This window comes from Myotis myotis, unplaced genomic scaffold (genome assembly GCF_014108235.1).
Source record: "Myotis myotis isolate mMyoMyo1 unplaced genomic scaffold, mMyoMyo1.p scaffold_m19_p_2, whole genome shotgun sequence".
Taxonomy (NCBI): domain Eukaryota; kingdom Metazoa; phylum Chordata; class Mammalia; order Chiroptera; family Vespertilionidae; genus Myotis; species Myotis myotis.
This window is the reverse complement of record NW_023416324.1, coordinates 160,710,731-160,736,760: the sequence shown is the minus strand read 5'-3', so window position 1 is coordinate 160,736,760 and position 26,030 is coordinate 160,710,731. Positions and strand designations below refer to the sequence as shown.

General features: G+C 42.5%; 1 protein-coding gene across 1 annotated transcript; it reads left to right on the top strand.

Annotated features, from left to right (window-relative positions):
* Nucleotides 1-511: 511 nt before the first annotated feature.
* On the top strand, nt 512-26,030 carry ROPN1 (rhophilin associated tail protein 1). The gene is made up of 6 exons (XM_036352612.1): nt 512-632; nt 15,134-15,261; nt 17,496-17,613; nt 18,832-18,993; nt 25,185-25,360; nt 25,874-26,030. The coding sequence occupies exons 2-6, from the start codon at nt 15,146-15,148 to the stop codon at nt 25,938-25,940; spliced, it is 639 nt and encodes a 212-aa protein (XP_036208505.1). The 5' UTR covers nt 512-632; nt 15,134-15,145; the 3' UTR covers nt 25,941-26,030.

The following is a 26,030-nucleotide window of genomic DNA, read 5'->3' as shown; positions in this document are numbered from 1 at the left end:
AAACGCACTGCAAGAATGCTTGCTACTGTTATTCTCCGAGGCTTCTCATCTGTCGACCTTCCACAAGCCAAAATTTCATTTTAAGTCCCTCCACTTCCACTCTCTAATGTACAAAGCCCGCTGCAGGTTGACACACATCCGCCAGGTTTCTTAACGCCCTAGCCCCGTCCTTAAACCGCCAGGACAGCTGGTCCTCCCACAACAAGCACCACACACACACACACACACACACACACACACACACACACACACACCCCAATGCTGTTTTCAGTCTCCCAACCCCATCCTGGCAGGACTTTGGGAGCCCCGACTTTGCATTGCAGGAGGTTGGGCCCAGGGGGGCGGAGCCAGGCGGGTGGGCGGGGCGGATGTCTGTGACGTAGCGCCCCGCCCCCCACCCCCTCCGCCGCGGTTGCCAAGGCAGCGTAACCGGCGTCAGGGTTGCCAGGCGAAGGCTGCTCGCTAACAAAGCCCGGTCTTGCTCCACCTTTCCTTTCTCTCCAAGCCGAGGCCCCGAACGGTCCTTCCCCACCCAAGATCTGCTGCTTTCCCTCTCCAAGGGTGCCAGGCCCTGAATCTCTCCCCACACTCCCAGCCTGGTGCCTGACAGCTTGTTTGGGAGCGAACCTCAGGTAGCAACCCCGAAAGGGAAGTGGGGGGAGCGGGCCGCGGCGAGCTCCCCAACGGCTGAGTGGGTCTGTGGGAAGAGTCTTGCCCATGGGCCCGCCTGAATTCTGTCTACAGAGCAAGAGGAAGGGACTATGATCTTTAAGAGAATATGACCATGGTTGATTATTGCCCTCTGTCCATCGTGTATCTATGTTTCTGTACCAAGAACTACTATTTTATGATTTTTATGATTTCTTACACAGAGGATAGTGATTTGGAAACACAACATAATCTGGGATCAGAGCCCCCGATCCTACTGACTAACCAAACCTCTTATTTTTCTTCTGTAACATGGATATAAGAATACCTAGGGAGGGGTAGTCATGAGGACCAATGAGCTTGACTAGCACTTTATAAACAGCTATCACTGATTCATTTTCCTAATATTTATTGAGCACTGACTGTATTCCAGTCACCAGGCTAGGTAGTGGGAATTCTATAGTGAACAGAAACTGATCGTTCCTGCTCTTATTACAGTCCATTGGGAGAGACAGGTGTTAATCAAATAATCATGCAAATATTGTAAAATTAGCGCCAAGTGCTGGCAATGCGAGTTGGGTAGTTAAGTGATGCTCTGAGAAGATATATTGAAACTAACAGCTCAGGGAGGTGGAAAGGTGGGGAGTACATTCCAAGCAAAGGTAACCATGTGTCCAAAACCCACCATCTCCCATTCCAAACTCAAACAAGTTTTGCCTGGTCTTGGGTTCCAAGAGCTGTTCATAGAAACCACCTCTGGGGTTGTGGTGTCTGGAGCCTGTCATTCATGTAACTGGAGACCTCATTTATATAACTGAAGCCCTGTTTAGTCCACACCAATAAAACAAAATGAGAGATTCCAGAACCATCTATATTCCATATAGAATAAGACCTATTTTCTTCAGCACTGAGAATGTATGTGTTGGCCACAATTCCACATTGGGAAGGATATGAGTTTTTAAAAAGGGAAATCTGTTTAATTTTAAAGAACTGGGGGTAAGCAGACTAGAATGGATCATTGAGGAGGGCCTACCATACTGACAGCTTTAAGAATGGAAAAGAACATTACGAAAACATCACAATCATGGAATGGTAAGGTGAAATGGGCCTTTCTCCACTTCTTTGATCTGATGTGAACAAACGATCCATATTACCCAAAGGCATAAAGGTTGGGCTTTGGGGCCTCTCCAACCTAAGGAGCCTATGATTCTAAGTCTCTGTGGCTCAAAAGCACATAGAACTGAGAGTATATGGCAGCATGAAAGAATCTGACCTGCCCCTCCTTCAGTGTGCTCCATTTCTACTGTGATGCCACCATCTACCCAGTCACCCAAAACTGAAAAGTGGGGAGTCATCCTAAATGATTCTCTCTCCTCATCCTCCTCCCTCAGTGGTTACCAAATCCCGTAGCTCCGGTCTCTCCTATCCCTTCCCATTGTATCTGATTTTCAAGGCAATGATGCTCAAGAGTTGTTGCCAAAAGTGCTGCCATATTATCCTAACCAGATTCCCTGCCTGAAGCTTCAGTCCACTCCCTTTAGCCCATCTACATAGCTGTCAATCAACGCATATTTCAGAGTCCAGTGAAAAGAAAGAAATCATATAACAAGTCTAACAAATGAAGTGCAATATGAAGAATTTTTAACTATAATAGGATTGGAGTAATGCAGCGGTTCTCAACTTGTGGGTTGCCAACCTGTGGGTCACGACCACTTTGGGGGTCGAACGACCCTTTCACAGGGGTCACCTAAGACCATCAGAAAACACATATGTAATTACATATTGTTTTTGTGATTAATCACTATGCTTTAATTATGTTCAATTTATAACAATGGAAATACATCCTGCATATCAGATATTTACATTACGATTCATAACAGTAGCAAAATTACAGTTATGAAGCAGCAACGAAAATAATTTTATGGTTGGGGTCACCACAACAGGAGGAACTGTATTAAAGGGTCGCGGCATTAGGAAGGCTGATAACCACTGGAGTAATGGGAGATTGGTAAGACATAAAGAGATCTAAAGCATACAGAGATGCAACAAGCAACCACAATCCTTGAGATGGATTACTCAAAAAAAAAAAAAAAAAAGAGAGAAAGAGAGAGAGAGAGAGAGAGAGACAACCTCCTAAGAACTTATATTCAGCCTTAGGCCCAACCACTCTCCCTTTGTCCACTCTAGCCCACCACATTTACTCATAGTTCCCTGAATTCACCATGTTCTCTTACACCTCCACACCTTTGTATAAGTGGTCATAGCCACAAAGAACTCCCTCCTTGCTCTCACCAGTAAGAAGATGCTTATTAAGTAGCTGCTCTGTACCTGGCACTGTTCTGAGGGCTGGAGATACAGCAATGGACAAACCAGGCTTCCCCAAGTCTCTGTTCAAATATCATAACCCTTTGGGAAGTATTTTTCAACTTCCTTCTCCTACCTTCAGAGGGGTTAAATTCCTCATCTAGAAGTTTCTAGTCACCAATATCTAGTGCAGACTTGTTGACATTTATCATACCCTGTTTTAGTCATTGATTTTCCCATCAGGCTCTTCCAGTAGCCTATGAGCTCTCTGAGGGCAGGATGTGTGACTCGTGAATTTCTATATCCCAGTATTCAGCACTATTCTTCACACATGAGTTTTGTTAGATTAATATTTGCCCAGGATCTATAATGAGTCCAAGTCCTGCCTTATAGTCAAGAGTGCTTCTCGAAAGATGGCGGCATAGGTTAACGCCAGAGATCGCTGCCTCAAACAACCACTTCAGAGATATAACTAAAGGACAGAACGTACATCACCCAGAACCACGGGAAGGCTGGCTGAGTGGAAATTCTACAACTAGGAGGAAAGAGAATATCATACCCAGACTCAGAGGAGGCGCAGTGCTGAAGTGAAATACTCAGGTGCGGAGTGCGCGCGCGGAGCGGGCTGGCTGCGGAGGGCGCGGTTGTTGTTTTCAATCGGGAGGGAGTTTCAGACTCTGAGCTCCAGATCCGGGCGAGTCTCTGGGGACCGAGACTCAAACGGGAGAAACGGGACTGTCTGGTTTCGGTCGGAACTCGAAGGCAGCTTTCTCTCCGAGGGTTGCAGCCATTGCTGGGGCTCTGAGAGGCAGAGCCCCTGGGGAAGGAACTGAGAGTCGCCATAACGGCTTGTTCCGCCCGCCCTGTAGATCCCCGGGGACCCGCCCCGCCCAAGCCCTGCGCAGCGCCATTTGCCGGATAGCCTCAGGCAAACGCTAGATTAGCACCGCCCTAGAGATCCAGCACAGAAGCCCTCCCACTACTGACACAGCAGACTCTCATAGCCAGTTAGCCTGGAGGTCAAATCACCCCGGTATTGCCGACATCAATCAAGGCTTAAAGGCAACAAGACTGCGGACAAAGACCACTAGGGGGTGCACCAAGAAAGCATAAAAAATGCGGAGACAAAGAAACAGGACAAAACTGTCAATGGAGGATATTGAGTTCAGAACCACACTTTTAAGGTCTCTTAAGAACTGTCTAGAAGCCGCCGATAAATGTAGTGAGATCCTCAAGAAATCTAATGAGACCCTCGATGTTGTGATAAAGAACCAACTAGAAATTAAGCATACACTGACTGAAATAAAGAATATTATACAGACTCCCAACAGCAGACCAGAGGAGAGCAAGAATCAAGTCAAAGATTCGAAATGCAAAGAAGCAAAAAACACCCAACTGGAAAAGCAAAATGAAAAAAGAATCCGAAAATATGAAGATAGTGTAAGGAGCCTCTGGGACAGCTTCAAGCGCACCAACATCAGAATTATAGGGGTGCCAGAGGATGAGAGAGAGCATGATATTGAAAACCTATTTAAAGAAATAATGACAGAAAACTTCCCCCACCTGGTGAAAGAAATAGACCTACAGGTCCAGGAAGCGCAGAGAACCCCAAACAAAAGGAATCCAAAGAGGACCACACCAAGACACATCATAATTAAAATGCCAAGAGCAAAAGACAAAGAGAGAATCTTAAAAGCAGCAAGAGAAAGAAACCCAGTTACCTACAAGGGAATACCCATACGACTGTCAGCTGATTTCTCAACAGAAACTTTGCAGGCCAGAAGGGAATGGCAAGAAATATTCAAAGTGATGAATACCAAGAACCTACAACCAAGATTACTTTATCCAGCAAAGCTATCATTCAGAACGGAAGGTCAGATAAAGAGCTTCACAGATAAGGAAAAGCTAAAGGAGTTCATCACCACCAAACCAGTATTATATGAAATGCTGAAAGGTATCCTTTAAGAAGAGGAAGAAGAAAAAAAAGGGAAAGATACAAATTATGAACAACAAATACGCATCTATCAACAAGTGAATCTAAGAATCAAGTGAATAAATAATCTGGTGATCATAATAGAATCAGGGACATAGAAAGGGAATGGACTGACTATTCTTGGGGGGGAAAGGGGTGTGGGAGATGCGGGAAGAGACTGGACCAAAATCGTGCACCTATGAAAGAGGACAGTGGGTGGGGAGTGAGGGCGGAGGGTGGGGCGGGAGCTGGGAGGAGGGGAGTTATGGGGGGAAAAAAAAGAGGAACAAATGTAATAATCTGAATAATAAAGATTTAATTAAAAATAAAAAAAATAAAAAAAAATAAAAAAATAAAAAAATAAAAAAAGAGTGCTTCTCAACTAGAGCCTAATCCAGTGGTGGGCAAACTTTTTGACTCGAGGGTCACAATGGGTTCTTAAACTGGACCGGAGGGCCGGAACAAAAGCATGGATGGAGTGTTTGTGTGAACTAATATAAATTCAAAGTAAACATCATTACATAAAAGGATACGGTCTTTTTTTTTTTTTAGTTTTATTCATTTCAAACGGGCCGGATTCGGCCCGAGGGCTGTAGTTTGCCCACGGCTGGAATCCTCCCTACAGGGTCTATTGGAAAAAGACAAGTCAATGTTGAGCATCATCAGGAATGGTAATAGAAATAGGACAAAAACATAGCCCTGATCTTATATTGAAAACTATGGTGCATTCCCCCCTCAGAGCCCTTTTATACTTCGAGTCCCTGGATCATTAGACATGCTATAACGAAATCAGAAGTAAATGGGAGAAAATGATGTGGGAGTATTCTGACACTTCACTCTGAAAAATGAAGACTTTCATATACTTAGGAAAGACAAGGTCATGGTGACCCCAGATTTGTGTACCAGATTTCCAAGCCAAAGGACAGGCTACACAGCTGTAGGGAACACAGTTAACACGGCAGACTATAAATGGTAGCCTGGGACTTGTGGACCATGATGCGAACATGAGGAAATCATTGAAATACAAGCATGCCAAAGTTAAGATAAATCGAAAGAGGTTCACTTGTTAAATAATAAATGTGGAACTCATAACTTCCAAGAGATGGTACTAGCATGATATAAAAGCAATTTGGGGAAATTTGCTAATAACAGAGCCGAAAGCTATACTCAAAAAAAAAAAAAAGATATGAAAGAAAGAAACAAGGTCAGGTAGGACTGCTCTTAGCAATTTTGTTGTTGGCATCCAAATGTTGGGTTTTCTGGATCATGGATTGGCTCAGGATAGAAAAACATCCAGACTTCTGTGAAATAAACTTGGAGAGGCAAGAGAATATGAATAAGACAAATTATGGAGAGCTGGAAAGTCAGAGCCTCGTTTTGAGAAGAGAAGAAATGAAGATGTGTCATTGCTTTGTTCAGAGAGGGGCAGCATGTCATAGTGTGGAAAGAGCAATGAGGTAGGCCTGGGTTCTTGATTCAGCTCGAACATAGCTGGTAGCTTGCACCAAACACCTCAATTATTTGTACATCAGTTCTCTCATTTGTAAATTGAAGATATTGAACTATATTGTAAGCCAAATTAAGTCCCTTCACATCGATGTTTCTCTCTCCCTTCCTCCCTCTCTCTAAAATCAATAAAAATATATCCTCGGGCAAGGATTAAACAGTAAAATTTAAAGAAATAGAATTGTGTTGTTGGGGAATGGCAGAGATCCCTACAAAGCAGGAGTGGAGGAGCTGGAGAGTAGAGGTGATGTAAGGTTGGAGTTTGTTACACTGGATGATACTGTAAATATTACTATTATGTTACTGTTTTATAAATTAAAAAATAGAATGAGGTCTAAAGAATAACCTGCATCCAAATATGATTGCCATTTAAGTGAAGCCTCACTCAATATAGCCTGCTTTTCTGATTCTTTCAAACTCTCTCAGTTTATCTCAATCTTAGAATCATGACCATCTTAAAATTTGTTTATGCTTTGGTGTTTTATAGGTATCAGAAATTTTAAAGACGCCCCCCCGCCCCACCAATCCCAGCAAGCAACATCAATTCTCCTGAAGAAATCCCAGCTCCTATTTATAAACTAATACAATGCTTTATCATGCTGCCTTAGTAAGAGAGTTAGTGTTTAGCTTCATGTTATTTCTCTCTTAGCTAGATGTTCTTACTTCTTTCTCTTGGCTTCCATTTCCTTTAGAAAGTACCAGGTGTCTTTGGCCTGTGTGGCATTCTATGAACTCTGCAATCAAAATTTCTCTGTAATCAGAAAGAAGTTCACCTGCTTTGCTAATTTGTCTCAAACTTTCTTCCTGGCTTCTAATCAATATCTTAGTTGAGTAATTTAAATTAGAAGTTAATTGTTCACTTAACAACCGTTTTTTTATAGTTCACTTTCTAATGAATATTCCTTTCAAATTATATAAATCTCAGATTTTACTGGAAATTGATTTCAATAACCACAAGAATCTCTTCTATAACACACAATCTTAAAAGGTTGAAACAAAACTGTTTTTCAACAGAAGTACTTGGCACTGCACTGTAACAGCAAAACATCCCCCAACTTTTTCATGTCATGGTGCACAGAGAAGATATTTGTAAAGCACACCAGAGTAAACTATAGGGTATTAGTGGTGTATATGGTGCTTATGAAAAAAGTCAATATATATATTTATTATATAACTAGAGGCCTGGTGCATGAAACTTCTGCACTCGGGGAGAGGGGTCCCTCAGCCTGGCCTGCATTCTCTTGCAGTCAGGGAGCCCTTGGAGGATGTCCAACTGATGGCTTAGGCCCACTCCCAGTGGCAGTAGGACATCCTTAGTGCTGCTACGGAGGCGGGAGAGGCTCCCGCCACCTCCGCTGCGCTCGCCAGCCATGAGCCTGGTTTCTGGCTATGGGAGCGCACTAACCACCAAGGGGCAGCTCCTGCATTGAGCACCTGCCCCCTGGTGGTCAGTGTGCATCATACCAACTGTTCATTCGGCCATTTGGTTGATTTGCATATTAGCCTTTTATTATATAGGACTAGGGGCTGAGTGCACAGATTCGTGCACCTTGAAAGGAACTGTGGGCTGTGAGGCTGTGATAGGCACAGGGGCGGGTCTCGGCCCATCCTCCGCACCCCCACCCGGCCCCTCCCACCGTGGCCTCTGTTCCCCTGTCTGCTGGCAGCCCCACTCCCACCACCATCAAGTGATTGGGGCTGGCGCTAGCAGCGGGTGTGAGTGGTTGCTGCTGTCCTGATCGCCCCTCAGGATCAGGGTTGGCAGCTGCTGCTTGCACCCACTAATGCCACTGAGCAACTGGGACCAGTGCTGGGCACTGGCAGTGGGTGCAAACAGTGGCTCCGACGCCGGCTGTGGGTGCAAGAGGGGCCGTTGCCAGCAGCAGGTGCAAGTGGCAGCTTTGGCCCCAATCGTCCCTCAGGAGCAGGGGGAGGTGGAGAAGCCCTGAGGGGTGATTGGGGCTTGCAGTTGCTGCTCACACCCACTGATGGCACCGGCACTGAGCGATCGGAGCTGGCACCGGGCACTGGCAGTGGGTGCAAGTGGCGGCTCTGGTGCCAGCAGCGGGTGCGAGCACGGCTGACGCTGGCAGCAGATACAAGCACCGGGCAGGACCATGGTGCGCGGGAGCAAAGAATTTTCAGTGACCACCAGAGGCTTGCTCCATGGCAGTGATTGACACACCGCCTTGGTCTGGCACCCCCACTCACCTGCTCCACCACTCCACTGTGGCTGATGCCCGCCATGTTCCACGCACGCCCCTTGGTGGTCAGCACACATCATACCCACTGGTTGTTTGGTTGTTCCAGTTGTTCCGCTGTTCTGTCTATATGTATATTAGCCTTTTACTATATAGGATTATAATAAAAAGTAAAATATAGAGTAAGAGTGCAGATACTACACATTAAGTTTAAATAAATCTCCCCCTGAAATTTTTTAAAGGAGAGATCAAGCTTGCTTTCCTTCTTTCTTTTTTTTTTTAATATATTTTATTGTTTTTTTACAAAGAGGAAGGGAGAGGGATAGAGAGCCAGAAACATCGATGAGAGAGAAACATCGATCAGCTGCCCCCTGCACACCCCCGACCAGGGATATGCCCGCAACCAAGGCACATGCCCCTGGCCGGAACCGAACCCGGGACCCCCCAGTCCGCAGGCCGACGCTCTATCCACTGAGCAAACCGGTTAGGGCAAACTTGCTTTCTTATCATGAGTTTGCTTTATACTGTTTTATGTTGAGATGACTATATGCAGTTTCTTCACATGAAGCTGAAAACCAAACATTTTAATGCTGTTGTCTTCTATTCTTTTAGTCATCATCAGTGAGAAAGGTGGCCTCACAGATGGATCTTTGCAAATGATAGAAGGGTATTAATTTTTCTCCAATTGGCAGAAACTCCTTTCTTACTATTTTTTTAAAAAAATTTTATTGATTTTTTTACAGAGAGGAAGGGAGAGGGATAGAGAGTTAGAAACATCGATGAGAGAGACACATCGATCAGCTGCTTCCTGCAGACTCCCCAGGTTGGGGATGAGCCTGCAACCAAGGTACATGCCCTTGACCAGAATCGAACTGGGGACCCTTGAGTCCACAGGCTGATGCTCTATCCACTGAGCCAAACCGGTTAGGGCTCCTTTCTTTCTATTAACCAGAATTGGGAAAATGTGATTTCTTCTTTCACTGAAATTCTTGTGATAATGTGAATGGATTCTAGTGTACTTAAATTTTTTCGTATCATGTATTTCCAAATAATGTGACACTTAAACAGATGTTTTGCTATTAGACTTGTTTAGAATTGAAGTTAGAATGTCAGTTAAACTCCCCATTGAAGTAATTCTAACCTCACATTCCTCTGAATTCATGAGCATTGTTGGTATACTTTATTATATTTTCACACATTCCTTGCAATTTTGATTAAATTCAGTCCTGTGCTCAAAAATGTCAAGTGAGCCAATTTTCTGAAAACAATAAATTCTCCTCACCAACTCTGCAATAAGGATCATTGACTACCCCCCCCCCCCCCAATTCCTCTCTTAGCTCCTAACCTCCAGAAAACCTTCTATTTTGCTAGTACCTTGGTAGGAAACATCAGACTGTTTCTTCACATAAAGCTGAAAACATATCGACAGAACCAATAGCAGCCTGGATTGTACTAGTAACATCCTCTAATGTGGAATTTACATCTACAGGCGAACATAGAGACGAGAACTCTATGTGAGCTAAACAATGTCTCAGTTGCCTCCTAGGTGTTCAGAACATGGAGAACAGATATCAAGTAAAAACATTCCCACCTTCCTGCCATCACAGCTTTCCCATCAGCAAAGAAACCGTTGTATTAATCCAGAAAATTTTGTTTTAAATTACATAAAGTACTCCAAATACTTCATCCTGAGCAGTTTATTTTGGTAATTTTTGGCCAAATGCTATTATTAGCAAAACTATTTTTGGCAAAACATAGTCTTCTAAGCATCCCTTTCTAAGGATTCTAACTAGTGCTGTTAACCTGCACACTGTTACTGACATCTGCGGGTTCACTTCTCTGCAAGGAAATGCTGTGATTGATTAGTCGTGTAGAGAGTGTCATCAATGCATCTTCTAATAGTATCATTCTAGAGTGGCACTTATATTTCCTTTACTTCACTTGGTCCCAAACGTGCTAATTTCCCAGGGAGGTTGGTAAATGCTGATTCTATAACTGTAAGAGTCATTTTGGCTTTAGTGTTTTTTTTTTAATCATTGTTTAAAGTATTACAAATAGTAGTACGTATGTCTCCTTTTTATCCCCATTGACCTTCCCCCAGCCTCCCCTACTCCCCGACACATGCCCTTACCCCACCTCTCCAGTGTCTTGTGTCCATTTGTTATGCTTATATGCATGCATATAAGTCCTTCAGCTGCTCTCTCCCCACCCCCCCATCACTCCCCAGCCTCCGCGCTATAATTTGACAGTCTGTTCGATGCTTCTCTGCCTCTGCATCTATCTTTTTGTTCATCATGTTATAATGTTCTTTATTATCCATAAATGAGTGATATCATGTGGTATTTTTCTTTCACTGCCTGGCTTATTTCACTTAGCGTAATGCTCTCCAGTTCTATCCATGCTGCTGCAAATGGTAAGAATTCCTTCTTTTTTATAGCAGCGTAGTATTCCATTGTGTAAATGGACCATAGTTTTCTAATTGGCTTTAGTTCTTAATTATGTGACTTTTTAATTAGCTTCTTGAAGCCAAGCCCAATCTGATGTAAACTATTGTTGTAGTTGTATATACTGTTGTAACAGTTTCATAAAACAGTGGTTTCCAAAGTGTAGTTTCAGGGACTTCTTGGTTCCTTGAGACTTTGGGAGGGTAGGAATCTATTAAGTTAAAACTATTTTTGTAATAATGCTAAGATATTATATGTCTTTCTCACTCTCTTTTTTCTTGAGAATGTACAATGGAGTTTCCCAAAAGCTACATGATGTGTGATATCATATCAGATAGAATGCAAAGCAGATATGAGAATCTATCTGCCTTCTACTAAGCCAGACATTAAAGATTTGTGAAAACAATGTCTCAGTTCTCATAAGGAGCTTTGTTTCTGGATACTATTGTATTTTTCATAAAATTATATTAACAAGTAAAGAATTTCCTCTTATTTTAAATATTTTTAAATTTCTAAAATGATAAATATTGATAGATATAATTCACATTAACAAAAGGTTTTAGGGCCCTCAATAACTTAGGAATGTAAAGGGGTGCTGATGCCAAAAATTTTAAGAATTACTATCTTAAGAGACTCTGTAGAACATAGATATTTTTTATTAAGGCTCTGGCATAATTTCCCTGGCATCATTTTTTTTTCATGTGATACTTTTTCAACGAAAATAAAATATTTAGGCAGACAAAAAAATTATCAAGGCAAACAAATCCAAATTTGAAATAATCTTCACTATATTGCCTAATAAATGACTTAACTTTATTTTTTTAATTTCTGTATATGTCTTGTGAATCTCTAAAAAGTATTCAACAATAATTCAATAGTTAAAAATTATTAATATTCAGATTTAAATTATACTTTATGGTGGGAAAATAAATACCATATTAAAATACTTAAGGAAACATAGGCCTTTTTGACTACAACAAACCAATATTCAAGGAAATAAGGTTCATTTCCTTAAGCTATTTTAAATCATTAAATTTTTGAAAAAGTAAGCATTTGATAAGGGGGAACTTTGGAAATATTATAATTCAATTTAATAATTGAAATGCTAGCTTTTCCACAAAATATAAATATTATTTATACTCAAGTATAGTTAAAACATTTTGAAAAATGTTTTCCATAAGATATTAAAGGCCTAAGTCCCCTTTATTAAACCACTTAAAGTATTTTCCATTATTTTTTTGTTTTTAGAAGGAAACATTATTTCTATAAGTAATATAATTATGAAATCCATTAAGAATCAGATTTTGGATATTTTACATCAAAAGTTAAGAATAAACACAAATATAAACCAAGGCACAACTTTTAAAATGAACAAAATCAATTATGTTTTATTAGAAGTGATGATGATGATAATGATGATAATAATGATGATGAAAGCATATATACTTTCTTAGTTGGAGAAAATAAGGTTTTCAAACAAATTATTTCTTGAACAGCCTTCAGGAATGAATTAAGTTTAAGAACCGAGGTTCCACAGTATATGCAGACAATATGAACAAAATAAGGGTGTGCCCTTTGGCAGATAAAATGGATTGAAAAGTTATCAGAGACAATCAACTCGTATTAGTAACCTTTTAAATTATGAAATATTTCACAACACAAAATCCAATGCATCATGTAAAAAGAGGCATAAAAATAATGAAACGAACATCTAGGCAGCCACCATTGAGCTTAAAATATAGAACATTGCTAATAGTGTCGGGACCCCTAGTTCATCTTCCTGATGACATCCCTCTCCTTCCCTGACACAGGATAACAGCCATTCTGAATCTGGGTTTATTACTTGTTGTTCTTTATTGTAATATTATGACGTATGTATGTAACCTAAGCAATATATCGCCTTTCCAGCCAGCATCGTGAGAGTCAGCCACGGTGATGTCTGCAGCATGCTCATGGAGATCTCTGCTATCTTTCCAATCAATGAAGCTTCTATCACTATGTAGTGGCCCTCTTTATTCCTAAGAATGCCTTTTGCCTTAAAGTTTCTTTTGTCTGGTATTAACATGCCAACATCAACTTTCTTTTGGTTATTATTTGCCTATTTAATCATATATCCTTTTGTCTTCAGTCCTTTTATCTTCAGTCTTCCTGTATCCTTATGTCATTTCATATGTGCCTATAGTTGAAGTTACTAAAAATCCACTCTGATAGACCTAGCCCTTTGGCTCAGTGGATAGAGAGCATCAGCCTGTGGACAGAAGGGTCCCAGGTTAGATTCTGGTCAAGGGCACGTACCTTGGTTGCAGGCTCCTCCCCTGGTCCCCTGTGCATGCAGTAAGCAACCAATGTGTTTCTCTCACATCGATATTTCTCTCTGTCTTTCCCTCTCTCTTCCACTCTCTGAAAATCAATAGGAAAATATCTTCAGGTGAGGATTTTTAAAAAAAAAATCCACTCTGATAATTTCTGTATTTTAACTGGGACATTTATCACTGTTTCTTTTTATCATAATTACTGATATACTAGTATATGGATTCTTTTCTGTCACGTTATTTATCCATTTTTGTCTATGCTTTTCTGTCTCCTTTCTTCTTTTCTATTGATCAAGTTGTTTTGTTGTTGTTTTTAATTCCTATCTCTTCTTTACTAATTTGGTGGTGATACTACATTTTTAGTAATTGCCCTTGAAATTTTACTCTGCATGCTTGCATACTTGACATTTTACAAAGTCTAAAATATCTTTATACTCTGCTGCCTCCAGAAAAAGGAACATAAAGTAAAATAGAATGAAGTACCACCAACCTAAGACCATTTTAGTTTTCTGTCTTGGGATTTTCCAACCAGGCTGGTAGATGGGATAAATTCAAAACTTAGACCTAGTTTGTGGCTACAAACTCATGGAAGACTATCTTGCCACCAACAAAAAGCAACAATGGAAACATATTTCTATGTCACTTCCCCTGACAGTAAGCAGACACTTTCAATCCCACCCTTTCACGCTAAGGGTGTGTGAACCTTGGAGGGTCTCAGGGTGGGGAGGGGATCAGTGATAAGAGAGTCCTTCAGTTCAGCTGTTTACATTACGTAGGCCCAAGACCTGGTCTATTTCCAACTTACTTGGCCATTTGTCTGAAAGTTTCACGTTTCTGGCATCTACACTTGCCCCTAGTTTTGTCATTTGTCATTCTGATTTCTGCTTTATTCACTTTACTTGGCACTTAATTTCTCCTGCTTTCCTGCAACATAACAAGGTAATTTGAAAGGTACAGTTTGCTGGGATGTGTCTAACATCTAGGGGTTTTTTGAGGAGGGGCTTTTCAGAATCCCTAGACTCTTTCTCTACTAAAAAGCAAACAAAATCGTTGAAACTGTTGTTTGTGCATAGAGCTTTATACCATGTATGGATTTTTCATATTTTGTTTCAATTTGTCTTGGAACTTTTTGAGTGAAATGTACATGTTTTTCTTTTTCTTTTCTTTTTTTACAATTAGGATAGATAAGTACATACAGATGTAAAGACAGATGTTCATCAAATGCCTGCTTAATGATTATTTTTATTTGGAAATAACTTAATGTCAAATAATAGAGGATCTACACAGTAAATTTTGCTACACTCTTACTTGGCCAATAAGAGTTGCATGATATGAAAGATGTTCATGAAATGCTGTGGAGTAAATAAGTTGTTTTGCATGACACCATTTTTATTTATATAAATATATACTATTTACATTGAATAAATTCTGGAAGGAGATATCCAATATTTTGGGGTGTCATTATTTTGTTTACTCCTTGTTGATCTTTACTTTTTAAATGAGTAAGTATTCTGTGTGTTTTTATGTTAAAGGGCAGAATTATTTACAACAACAAATAGTAGGGTTAGTCAACCACGTTCTCGTCTCGGAGTTGTGTAACTATAGAATGTACTAGTATGTCTTGTGGGTGGTGAACTCCCCAGTATTAAACATGTCCAACAGGCTGGGTGCCCTCCTGTCCAGGATTCCTGTCATTTTGTGATTCAGAGATGACCATTTTATTTATTTATTTTTGTCTGCCAATAGGTCAACCAATCAATGCCTCAGACGGATAAGCAAATATGCATTCCCCCGGAGCTGCCGGAATTGCTGAAGCAATTTACCAAAGCTGCGATCCGGACCCAGCCACCAGATCTCATCCAGTGGGCTGCGGAGTAGGTGCTCCTTTCTCACCTTCCGCCACCCATTCCCATTGGAGGTGGAGCTAGGGGGGTGGGGGCGTGGAGGAGGGAGGGTCTTGGAAAACTGTGAGGCGGTTGTCATGGCTGCAGCCTGGGAGTTGGTACTGGTTAGCGCAGTGGTCGGCAAACCGCGGCTTGTGAGCCACGTGCGGCTCCTTGGCCCCTTGAGTGTGGCTCTTCCACAAAATACCACGTGCGGGCGCCCACATACAGTGCGAAGTTGACTTAAAACTTTAAGTTTATTAAGTTAATTTTAGGGAACGTTGTGGAGTGAAAGAAGATGTAGTGTCGAGGATTGAGAAAGGTATGTTGAGATGGTTTGGACATAGAGAGGATGAACGAAAGGAGATAGATGAAACAAGTATACAAGACGAGTGTGGACGGGAGAGTTGGAAGGGGTCGCCCTCAGCGAACGTACCTCAGTCAGACTGAGGACGTTTTTAGCAAAGGCCAGCTTAGGAGTACCCTAATTAAGTTAATAACAATGTACCTACCTATATAGTTTAAGTTTAAAAAATTTGGCTCTCAAAAGAAATTTCAATCGTTGTACTGTTGATATTTGGCTCTGTTGACTAATGAGTTTGCCGACCACTGGGTTAGTGTAATCTATGTGATGTCCAGCTCTTACATTGCTTTGGTGCTTTAAACTCCACACATAAATCCATCAAACTGGGTCTGAAGATAAGATGCCCTTCAGCGAACCAGACTGAACAATAGGGAGTTAGGGCAACAGGCAAAGTGTTCTGGGGCAATGAACATGTTAGATTATCACATCACATCAGCATACATACACTCTACCCTGACTCTGCACCCCAACCCCTGCGCGGGGGAGGGGGGGTGGGGGGGGTGGAATGGAGCATGTGGGAGCTTGGCCGGCTAAGCAGGTGTAAGCCAGGGCCTCGCTCCCCGGCCTCACCACTAGGTGGCAGCAGTGCACCTAGGGTAGGGCTGCCATCAGCCCCCGCGGTGGATAGCGTGGGACTAGTCCAAGGCGGTCCACTCCTTTCACAAGACAGCTTCCTCCGTTGCTGTTAAAACTCTCGCCCCAACCAGTGACCTTTTGCATTTTGTCATTGGGGACAGTGTCATTCTCTTTCGTGCTCCTTTGAACTGACTTATCCACACAGGACACATCACATTCTGGAGAAATTAGGTAAAACAGTGATAAGGGCCGGAGAGCACCTGGCCTGGCTGAAAACGTGCCTCAAACGCAGGTGCCCTTTGTCAGGCAGGTGCCCCAGGGGCTGCTCAAGGGAAGGAGCTTACACAGCCATGGCTGGCGGCCCGGCCTGAAGCAGCTTAACACAGAAAGCCTCTCGGCTTTGAAGTTGCTTTTTAGACCAAGTGCCTCCTTGAAACGGGGGAACTGGGACTTGAGGCAGGAGCGGGGAGCTAACCAGACCTCCCAGGCCATTTTCCGGCTATTTTCACTGTGCCAGGGCCTCCTACTAGCTAGCTAGTAGCTGCCGCGTGGAGCTGGTGGGTTGGGGAAGGGAGGTGAGGTTGAGTGGGTGAATTGAGCAGGTGGTGGGAGCAGGTGGACACCTGGAGAAGGCACACAACGGAATCTAAGAGGAGCCTTCCAGAGGCGCTGAGCCAATGCACCCATGCTCTTGGGTTGGGCCACCACGACGCTTTTATAAATGGGAGGAAAATAAGCCAGTGGCGCTCATAAAAAGAGACAGAAATGAGGTTGCTTTGCTAGAAACGAGGCCTGTTTAGTTCTCCATTCTACGTGTTCTGTAGACCTCTACGTGTCAGAAAACTAATTTCTCTTAGGCATCACAGGCAGACATTGTTTTATACTATACAACGGTTTAGAATCCCATTTTATTCTTGTGCTGCTGTTTTATAGCAAGAAAAAGGACATTCCTTGGTATCGTCCCTGACATTTATGTAAGAAAACACTCCACTGTGATAGCCTGCCTGCTCCCGTACTGTACTGTGTGCTATAAACTTTTTAGCTATCCATGAAGAGTCAGTCTGCAGTTCACTGCAGGGAAAAAGGAGAGCATGACCTATGAGCACACTCTCTGTTCAGACATTGGAAAGCTCTTAGCACATGGTTTTATGTGGCTTACAAATCTGCAGCATTTTAGAGCACAAAACTCCACAAAATATTTCCAAGACAAAATACAGATCTAATTCATCACAAGCAAGAATTTCCTGCATATGTGCTGTCAATGAAAAAAACATTTTTCTTGTAGTTATTTTGGGGCTATGTGCCGCGGAGAGATTCCTTCAGTGAGAGAGCGGTCTGAGCCAGTCCCTTCGTCTAACTGGGCAGAGCTTACACCTGAGCTGTTGAAGATCCTGCATGCGAGGGTAAGGGCCACACTGCAGCATCCAGCGGAGGCGTGGGGACAATGTCGAGGCTGGGCAGGTTTGGATAGAAGCCCACTGTCCCCCTGCCAGGTCAGCTGGTCCCTCAGCAGCATCCTGAAGTTCACTAAACCGTGCACTGAAAGTAACTCTTCCCCGAGGGAAACAGGAATGATGTTGAAATGGGCAGTAAGCTGAGTTGTCAGTGGGGTCATCCCAGGTTTCCCTGAAGCTGGCGGGATGTCCCGGGGCTCCGTGCAGTGCTAATCCCTTCTCTCCAGAAAGTGCAGGTCCACACCCCATTGATAGCGTTTCCTTTACTGATCAAGATTCTAAGATGAGGACCATCGCAGGTTGGGGAGGGGCATATTGTAGTTCCCGGGTGTCCCAGGTGTGGCCACAGACTAACTTCTAGGATAGCCCTGGCTCTCCTCTCTGCCGCATTACCCTGGGAGCTGTCTGGTGAATGGATGAGGCAGTATGGGTTAGCACCTTAGACCCTGCTGTAGGATCCAGGACAGAGCCGTTCGGGGTGACTCGGGACTGACTTAGCTTAGCATGCGCCTGCGAAGGCGTAGTGACACTTCACTGGAGCGTCTGTACCCTTATCGCATTGTTGGCCAACACTGGCCATTTTCCCTTTTTCCTCTTAACCACCCAGTGCCTTGTGCAGTGGGCATGGCAGAGATCTGGGGGAACTGGGACCAAGCAACACGAAGCATCTAGACACGACCCCGATGTTATTCCTAGGAGAGGGGAAGGGTGCACGTGAAGTCTGGTGCAAAGAACTGAATGAAGTCTAGCAGCAAGAGACTTTCCACCTAGTTCCAGTTTCACCACGAATTTGAGTCTCAAACAGTCTTCTGTCCCTTGGTTTCATTTCAGCTGCCCCATCTGCCTTCGAGGGACAACCTAGGGATGAAATAGCAGATGATAAGAGCATCAGAAAAAATTAAAATATAATATAAAAGTACATTTTTCTCATAAGTCTGACATTTGAAGTTAAAATGATTGAATTTACCTTAGCAGGTTCATCATTGGCTGAATATTTCTCTACCCTTGCAAGGATAACTGCCAATCAGAGTCCCTTTTATGCCCTGACACCCCCATCTTTTACCGGGTGCTGGGAAGACACAGAGCCTTTGCTGGCTAGGTATTTCTCAGGGCATGCTCTCATCCTGTCCCTCATGCTCTGTCTTGCGTCTGTCTCCTACCCTGCAGGTTGGTGGCAGACTGATTGTCCATGTCGAAGAGCTGGCCCAAATGTGGAAGGTGCTGAGTCTCCCAACAGAGCTGTTTAATAGTGTGATGAATGTGGGCCGCTTCACGGAGGAGATTGAGTGGCTGAAGTTTTTAGCCCTTGCTTGCAGCTCTCTTGGTGTTGTAAGTTAGCTTTAATGCTTTTTTTTGTCCTTAAGGGAAAGCCTCTCTTTTTGGGTCTGAATAGGCAGTACATCTGTGCACACAGTCTGGTGATGAGCATGCCTGCTCTTGTCCACCCCCTCGCCTGTCCGAACTAGTCACTTGCTGGCTCATCAGCCAGAAGCAGGAGTTAGGAGGAAAAAGGGAGGAAAATTGTCACCAGTCTCTTGGGAGAGGTTGACTAAAATGTGGCTTTTGGATTATTTATGAATTCCAATCCTTGCACTTGGATTTATTTCCATCACCACTTTACTCCCTCCATTCATATTCCTAGAGATAACCAAGACCCAGCTGTAGAATCAGGTTTGCTTACACTTGGGTTCCAGTCACCTAGAAGATATACATGAGAGACTTTTAAAAAGAGGTGCAACTTTATATAAAACTATTTGATAAGCATCATTGGATAAAAAATCAGAAATAAGAGAGCAGGAAAGGAAAAATGAGGCTGTGTCTATACTTATAGTCATGATATCATCATGGGTGCAATATGCTCATACAAATGTATGCCTTCTCCAAATTTCACTTGGTTTACAATTGGAAAAGCCATTTTCCTGTTTTAAAGAAGAAGATACTGCAACCAGTTCATATATATATATATATATATATATATATATATATATATTTAATTAAATATATATATATATATGTATGTATGTATTTAAAAGCTTTAGGTATCATCTTATACGTGACTCACTCTTGTTAAACACTGTTTTAACTTAAATGAAGATTAATCAGAAACATGGTTTTTTAAAATCTCTGAAATACATACAAGTTTAAAAGTTAATGAGAGAGCCCAAACCGGTTTGGCTCAGTGGATAGAGTGTCAGCCTGTGGACTCAAGGGTCCCAGGTTCGATTCCGGTCAAGGGCATGTACCTTGGTTGCGGGCACATCACCAGCAGGGGGTGTGCAGGAGGCAGCTGATGGATGCTTCTCTCCCATTGATGTTTCTAATTCTCTATCCCTCCTCCTTCCTCTCTGTAAAAAAATCAGTAAAATATATATTTTTTTAAAAGTTAATGAGAGAAGTGTTGTCTCCACCAAAACCAAATGGTATGAAAGGTACTTGGAATCATTCAGTATCTAAGCACGATTTTACCCTTTCTTCTCCAATATGCTTGAAATGCATATGTGACGTTTTTGTTTCTGGGGAAAAGTACCAGAAATATTGTAGCCCAACTTTTCCTAAGGATTTCCCTTGCAACTTTCCTCCTAACCATTTCTTTGAGAGGAGGAGAGGAGGGGCCATCTGTGTTTTGTCTTGGTTTTTCTTTATGGCAACATTATATAATGAGTAAATACTCTCTTCCAGGGAGCCGAGGAAATGCAGCAGGGGCAGGTGAGCTGGGCAGGGGAGTTGCCACTCAGCATCATCACACTGCTGTGGAAACAGCCCCGAGGATTGGGGGAAATCACAGTGGGAACATACAAAAATTGACAGTTCTATCAAAGTCTCACAGGGCCACGAATTTATTCATAGCACATTCAGAGATATTCGGGGGTGGGAGGAATTATTTTAGGTAATTCCAACTTGCCTGATTTTCACCACCCACAAAGGGTGAAGTAAGAAAATAAGTAGAATCAATCCAATTCTGGAATTTTCGTCTGATGCAATAACTGCAACAGCTTTCAGATGAATTGCCCAGTCCCTCGGGCTTCTCCTCACTGCTCCTCCCTTTAAGATGACAGTGAATTGGCAGTTACTAAATAGTCCCGGGGATGTAAACAAAGCACAGCAGAGGGGACATAGTCAATAACATTGTAATAACTATGAATGGTGTCAGGGGTACTAGACTTATCAGGGGCATCACTCCATAAGTTATATAAATGTCTAACCACTATGCTGTACACCTGAATTAATATAATATGGGATGTCAACAGTAATTGGGGAAAAAGTATTAAATAATCAATTGACTGTAAAAAAAAAAAAAAAAAAATAGCAGTTGAGTATATTAGGAAAGGGGCAACTCTAGGACTTTAGAACACCCAGCTGAAAGGCTTCCCACAACCCTTGGTCCCCTCTGGCACCTCTGATCTGCCTGGAATACTCATCTTTGTGGTCGCTCGCTGTCTGCAATGTAAGTCTTTGGTCCACCTCTCTCACTGCACAGCAGTCCCCGCTGGCTCATCTCCATTCTCGCTGGTGCTCAGGGCCTCCTGGAGTCTCTTCCGGATTGCCCTCACCTGCTCTCTGACTTTGCTGGTCTGTTTCACAGCCCCTCTCCACCTCGTGAGATGTCTGTGTCCTCTCCTTGGCCACATGCCTCACAGTAACCAAGAGTGACCCTGGAAAGCCAAATTCCGACCCTCCCTGGGCTCAGCTCACGGTGCAGCCACTAGGTTGACTTTGATATGGCTGCCTCCCAAACTGGGGAGGGGAAAGCATAAAGTAAATTGTATCTTTCTACCTCCCTGCCAAGTGCTGACGTTAGGTTAGATGTTCCATGAGATCCTTACATCTCCATTCCCTCTTCCCTGCTTCCTCTGAGACACACTCAGGCCTCACTCTGGAGACTCTCCAATTCTGGGAGGTCCTAGGGTAGCAGACTTTGCCCCCTCATCATTTCTATGTCAAAGGACATCCAGAGGTCAGCCTGAAGGTCTAGTCCATAAGCAAAGGGCACTGTGTGAATCCAGGAACCAATACTGTTATACCCATTTGTTTCATGTTAGACCAGCGGTTCTCAACCTTCCTAATGCCGCGGCCCTTTAATACAGTTCCTCAGGTTGTGGTGACCCCCAATTTCATTGTTACAAATTGAACATAATTAAAGCATAGTGATTAATCACAAAAACAATATGTAATTATATATATGTTTTCCGATGGTCTTAGGCGGCCCCTGTGAAAGGGTCATTCGACCCCCAAAGGGGTCTTGACCCACAGGTTGAGAACCGCTGTGTTAGACTATTGCTAGGAACATAAGTGTGGGAGTGGTCAGGGTGTCCCCAGCTAGAGGAGGGCTTGCATTCTAGTTAATCCATTTACCCTCAGAGGCAAGCCCAGAAATCCCTCCTTTCTTTGCCAACTTGCCAGCCAGCCATGATCTCTGTGACACTTAGAAAATCCAGTTTCCTCCTTATAGAAAAGTCTAATGGCAGTGATTTTAGGTAGCAGGAACTTCAGTCGTGAGCTCTCTGAGTCTACACACACATGATTGAAAATGCTACATGAAGACCTGTATTCCTCTTCCCTTTCAGCACCCCCTTCTCCTAGAATAGCCTACACCTCCTATTCCACTGAGACCAATTTTATAAAAGAAGAGGTTGTGCAATTGTGCTCCTGGAAGGAATGACATATTTTGTTAGCAAATAATTCACTTTCTGAGACTTTCACCTCTAAATTTGAAAATGAGGCTCATAAGAGGCTGAAAGGCTATCTCTATGAAGTGGATCCCCATCTGACCAAAACGATCTGTGCATCAGAATGCAGATTGCTGTTGACTTAAATTTATTTAAGTTTACCAAAAAGCTCCAGTCCAGAGAGCTCTTTCTCTATTCATCCATATATTAAAATTTTTAAAATCTTATGAGGGCAGTAGAATTTGAAGGTTCTTTGAATGACCAGTAAAAGATTTGGGGGTAGAAAACATCTATAGTCGTTTGCTGGAGCTGCCATAGCAAAGAACCACAGGCTGGTGGCTTAGACCACAGAAATTTATGTTCTCTCAGTTCTAGAGGCTGGAAATCTGAGATCAACAGTCTCATTTGGCTTGTAAATAGCCAATGTCTCCCTCTTTCTGCATGTGGTTGTTCCTGTGTGCATGCATGTATTTTCTCTTTCTCTCTCTCTCTCTCTCTCTCTCTCTCTCTCTCTCTCTCTCTCTCTCTCCCCCTCCCTCCCTCCCTCCTCCCTTCCCTCCTCCTCTTATATGGACATAAGATCTATGGAATTAGGGCCACTCTAATAACTTCATTTTAACTTAATTATCTCTTTAAAGACCCTGTCTCCAAATATGAGTTGGGGCTTTAACATATGAACTTTGGGTAGACACAATTCACCTCATAACAACACCTCAATTTGGATGAGACTATAGGAAGAGAACACCAGGACAAAGGCAGCACGGGAGTAGGGTGGTTTTTGTTTGTTTGCTTGTTTGTTTTTTTGTTTTTTTTCTTTTCTTTTTTTTCTTAAGAAGCAGAGAGAATGAGCTATGGATGGAAATTATGAAGTTCAGTGCATACATGCCTGCAAATCTACCCAAAACCATTATCATGCTGACCTCACCTACATGCATGCTCTCCATTCTCACTGGCAGCCTCTCACCCAGCTTCCTTGCATGCCTGGCCTCCCAATCGCCTTTGTGTTGATGCCTGGCCTCACTCAGTGCTTCACAGCAATTTCTAGAAGAGGACTCCCAAGGGCAGGGAAGAAATGAAAGTGGCTTGCTGGAAACATAAGATTTCTTTTACATCATGCAGTATATCATTTTAAAACATATATTTTAAATATATGTTGAAAATTTTATTTCATAAAATGGCCATGTTTGTAAAATGTAAAAAAATTTAATAATCAAGTATAATTAATTAATGCAAATAATGTTTACATTACCTGGCATCAGGCAAAACTGTCACTCTAGGAAGATGGGCCAAGTTTATTCAGCATCTTCATATACCTCCCGACAGACAAACTTACATCCCTCGGTAACACATACCGCAGTTAAAGAAACACCATCTAGACACTCATAATAACTCAGGGAGAGGAAGGCAGTAGAACAGCAAACAGAGGCTGCAGAACAATGAAGAACAATGCTGGCCAACCATTTGGAGAGTTATAGCAGCTGCTGCTGCTTTCACCCAGTTTCACTACTTGTGATTAACTTTTCCCTGATCCGTAGGAGAGTATGTAAGAAGACTCTACACATCATCTGTTTTAGTAAACCACCAAGATAAACATGCTGACCTGTCTTTGCTAACTCAGAGCTAAGCAATCCTTTCTTTGAATCATTTCTTTCCTTTATCCCATCATTGCACAACTCTCTTGCTTGTGAAATTTATTCAAAGGGTAGGTGTCCTTAAAGACAAAGTAAGCCATAGTTGGTGTGGCTCAGTGGATAGAGCATTAGCCTGCGGACTTAAGGGTCCTGGGTTCGATTCTGGTGAAGGGCACATGCCCGGGGTTGTGGGCTTGATCCCCAGTAGGGGGCATGTAGGAGGCTGCCAATCAATGATTCTCTCTCATCATTGATGTTTCTATCTCTCTCCCTCCTTCCCTCTCTGAAATCAATAAAAGTTATATATTAAAAAAATAAATAAATTTAAAAAGTAAAACCTCAGTTCTGAACATGATCCTTTAATGTTTAAGTTTCAACCCTTCCATTAAAATGTCTGGCATTCATCATCTACTAATTTTTCCCAGCAATTACCAGGTTAGTGTTATGTCATATAAAGTGCTGGGTGGTTCTGATTATATGGATCCACGTGTTTTAGTAGAAGAGCTAGTTTTATTGTGATGTCCAGTGTCACTTTTCCTGATCTGGGACTCTTATCTCCCTGGGGCATTCCTCTTCCACCCCGTTCTCCTCTCTTCCTGTGGCATTTGCTCAAAGTATCTCTCTGATAATGACCTCATCCCCTTGGAGAGAAGCTTGGAGAATAATAATAATAATAAATCATTTTAATTTTGTAGATTGCAAATCAAATTCTTGAATAAAGTTCTGATTAAAATAAATATTTTAAAGAATTAAGATAATATTTTTTAAATATTCAGCAGTTTATAAACTTTAATTCCTTGAGAGTATCCCTCCAACAAAGAAAGAAAAGGAAAATAAAAAAAGATACCCACGCCTGATGGCTCAGTGGCTGAGTGTCGACCTATGAGCCAGGAGGTCATGGTTGATTCTTAGTCAGGGTACATGCCCGGGTGGCTTGATCCCCATTGGGGGGCGTGCAGGAGACAGCCAATCAATGATTCTCTCTCATCATTGATGTTTCTATCTCTCTCTAAAAAAATAAAGATACCCAGTACACCAAGATTTTTTGATTGAATTAAATAGCATTTGAGTGTAAAAAATTCAAACTTGCCAGAATATTATATCATTCCCACTTCTTTTTATAAGAGCAAAATTTTTGTTTTTCTTTCTTGTATCTAAACTGATCTGAGGAATCTATTCTGGAATACTGACTCTCTCCTTATTTAATCTTATGGCTTTATAGACCATTTCCAAAACTCTCCAGATAGCATGTGAAGTTTTATCATGTGACCATGATTCTGGACCTGCCCGGATCCCTTTCAGCACCTTCCAGTTTCTCTACACATATATTGCTGAAGTGGACGGCGAGATCTCTGCATCACACGTCAGCCGAATGCTGAACTACATTGAACAGGAAGTGTAAGTAAGCTTTTACCAACAGGAGGGGAAAGAATACGAGGAAAACAAACCTAGTAGGGCAAGGCATACTGAGGTTACTGCACTATACCGATCTGGGAACAGAGATAGATTGTGAAGAACAAGAGATAAGGACCTAAAAGAGAAGGGGCACGGGAAAGGGAAGAATGGCATAGGACAGAGATGGAGTGTTGCCAAGACCAGCAGCACAGCAGCACCTGAGAACCTGTTAGAAATGCAGTTTCCCAGGCTACATCCTGAACCGCCCCAATCCGTAATTCGGAGGCGGGGCCCAGGCATCTGTGTCTTATAAGTCCTCCAGATGATGCCAGCTCCCGTTCAGGTGTCTCCAGTGGGTAGGAGTGGAGGAGGAGGGGAAAACAGTCAAGGGTTGAGAGAGAGAGAGGGTGATGAGGGTGGGAGCCACAGCAGAATTCATTGGGAGAGTTTATGTAATCTTTCTTAAGAGGAATTGTTAAATGGACTAACCTCAGATATATATTTTTTTCCAAACAGAATTGGTCCTGATGGTTTAATCAAGGTGGTTGACTTTACTCAAAACCCAAGGGTTCGGCTGGAGTAAAAGCACAATTTTGGAGATGGTTGTGCTTCAGAATAGCTGAAACCCACACACCAGCCGATGACCATTTTCTTGTACTACTGGTACACACTA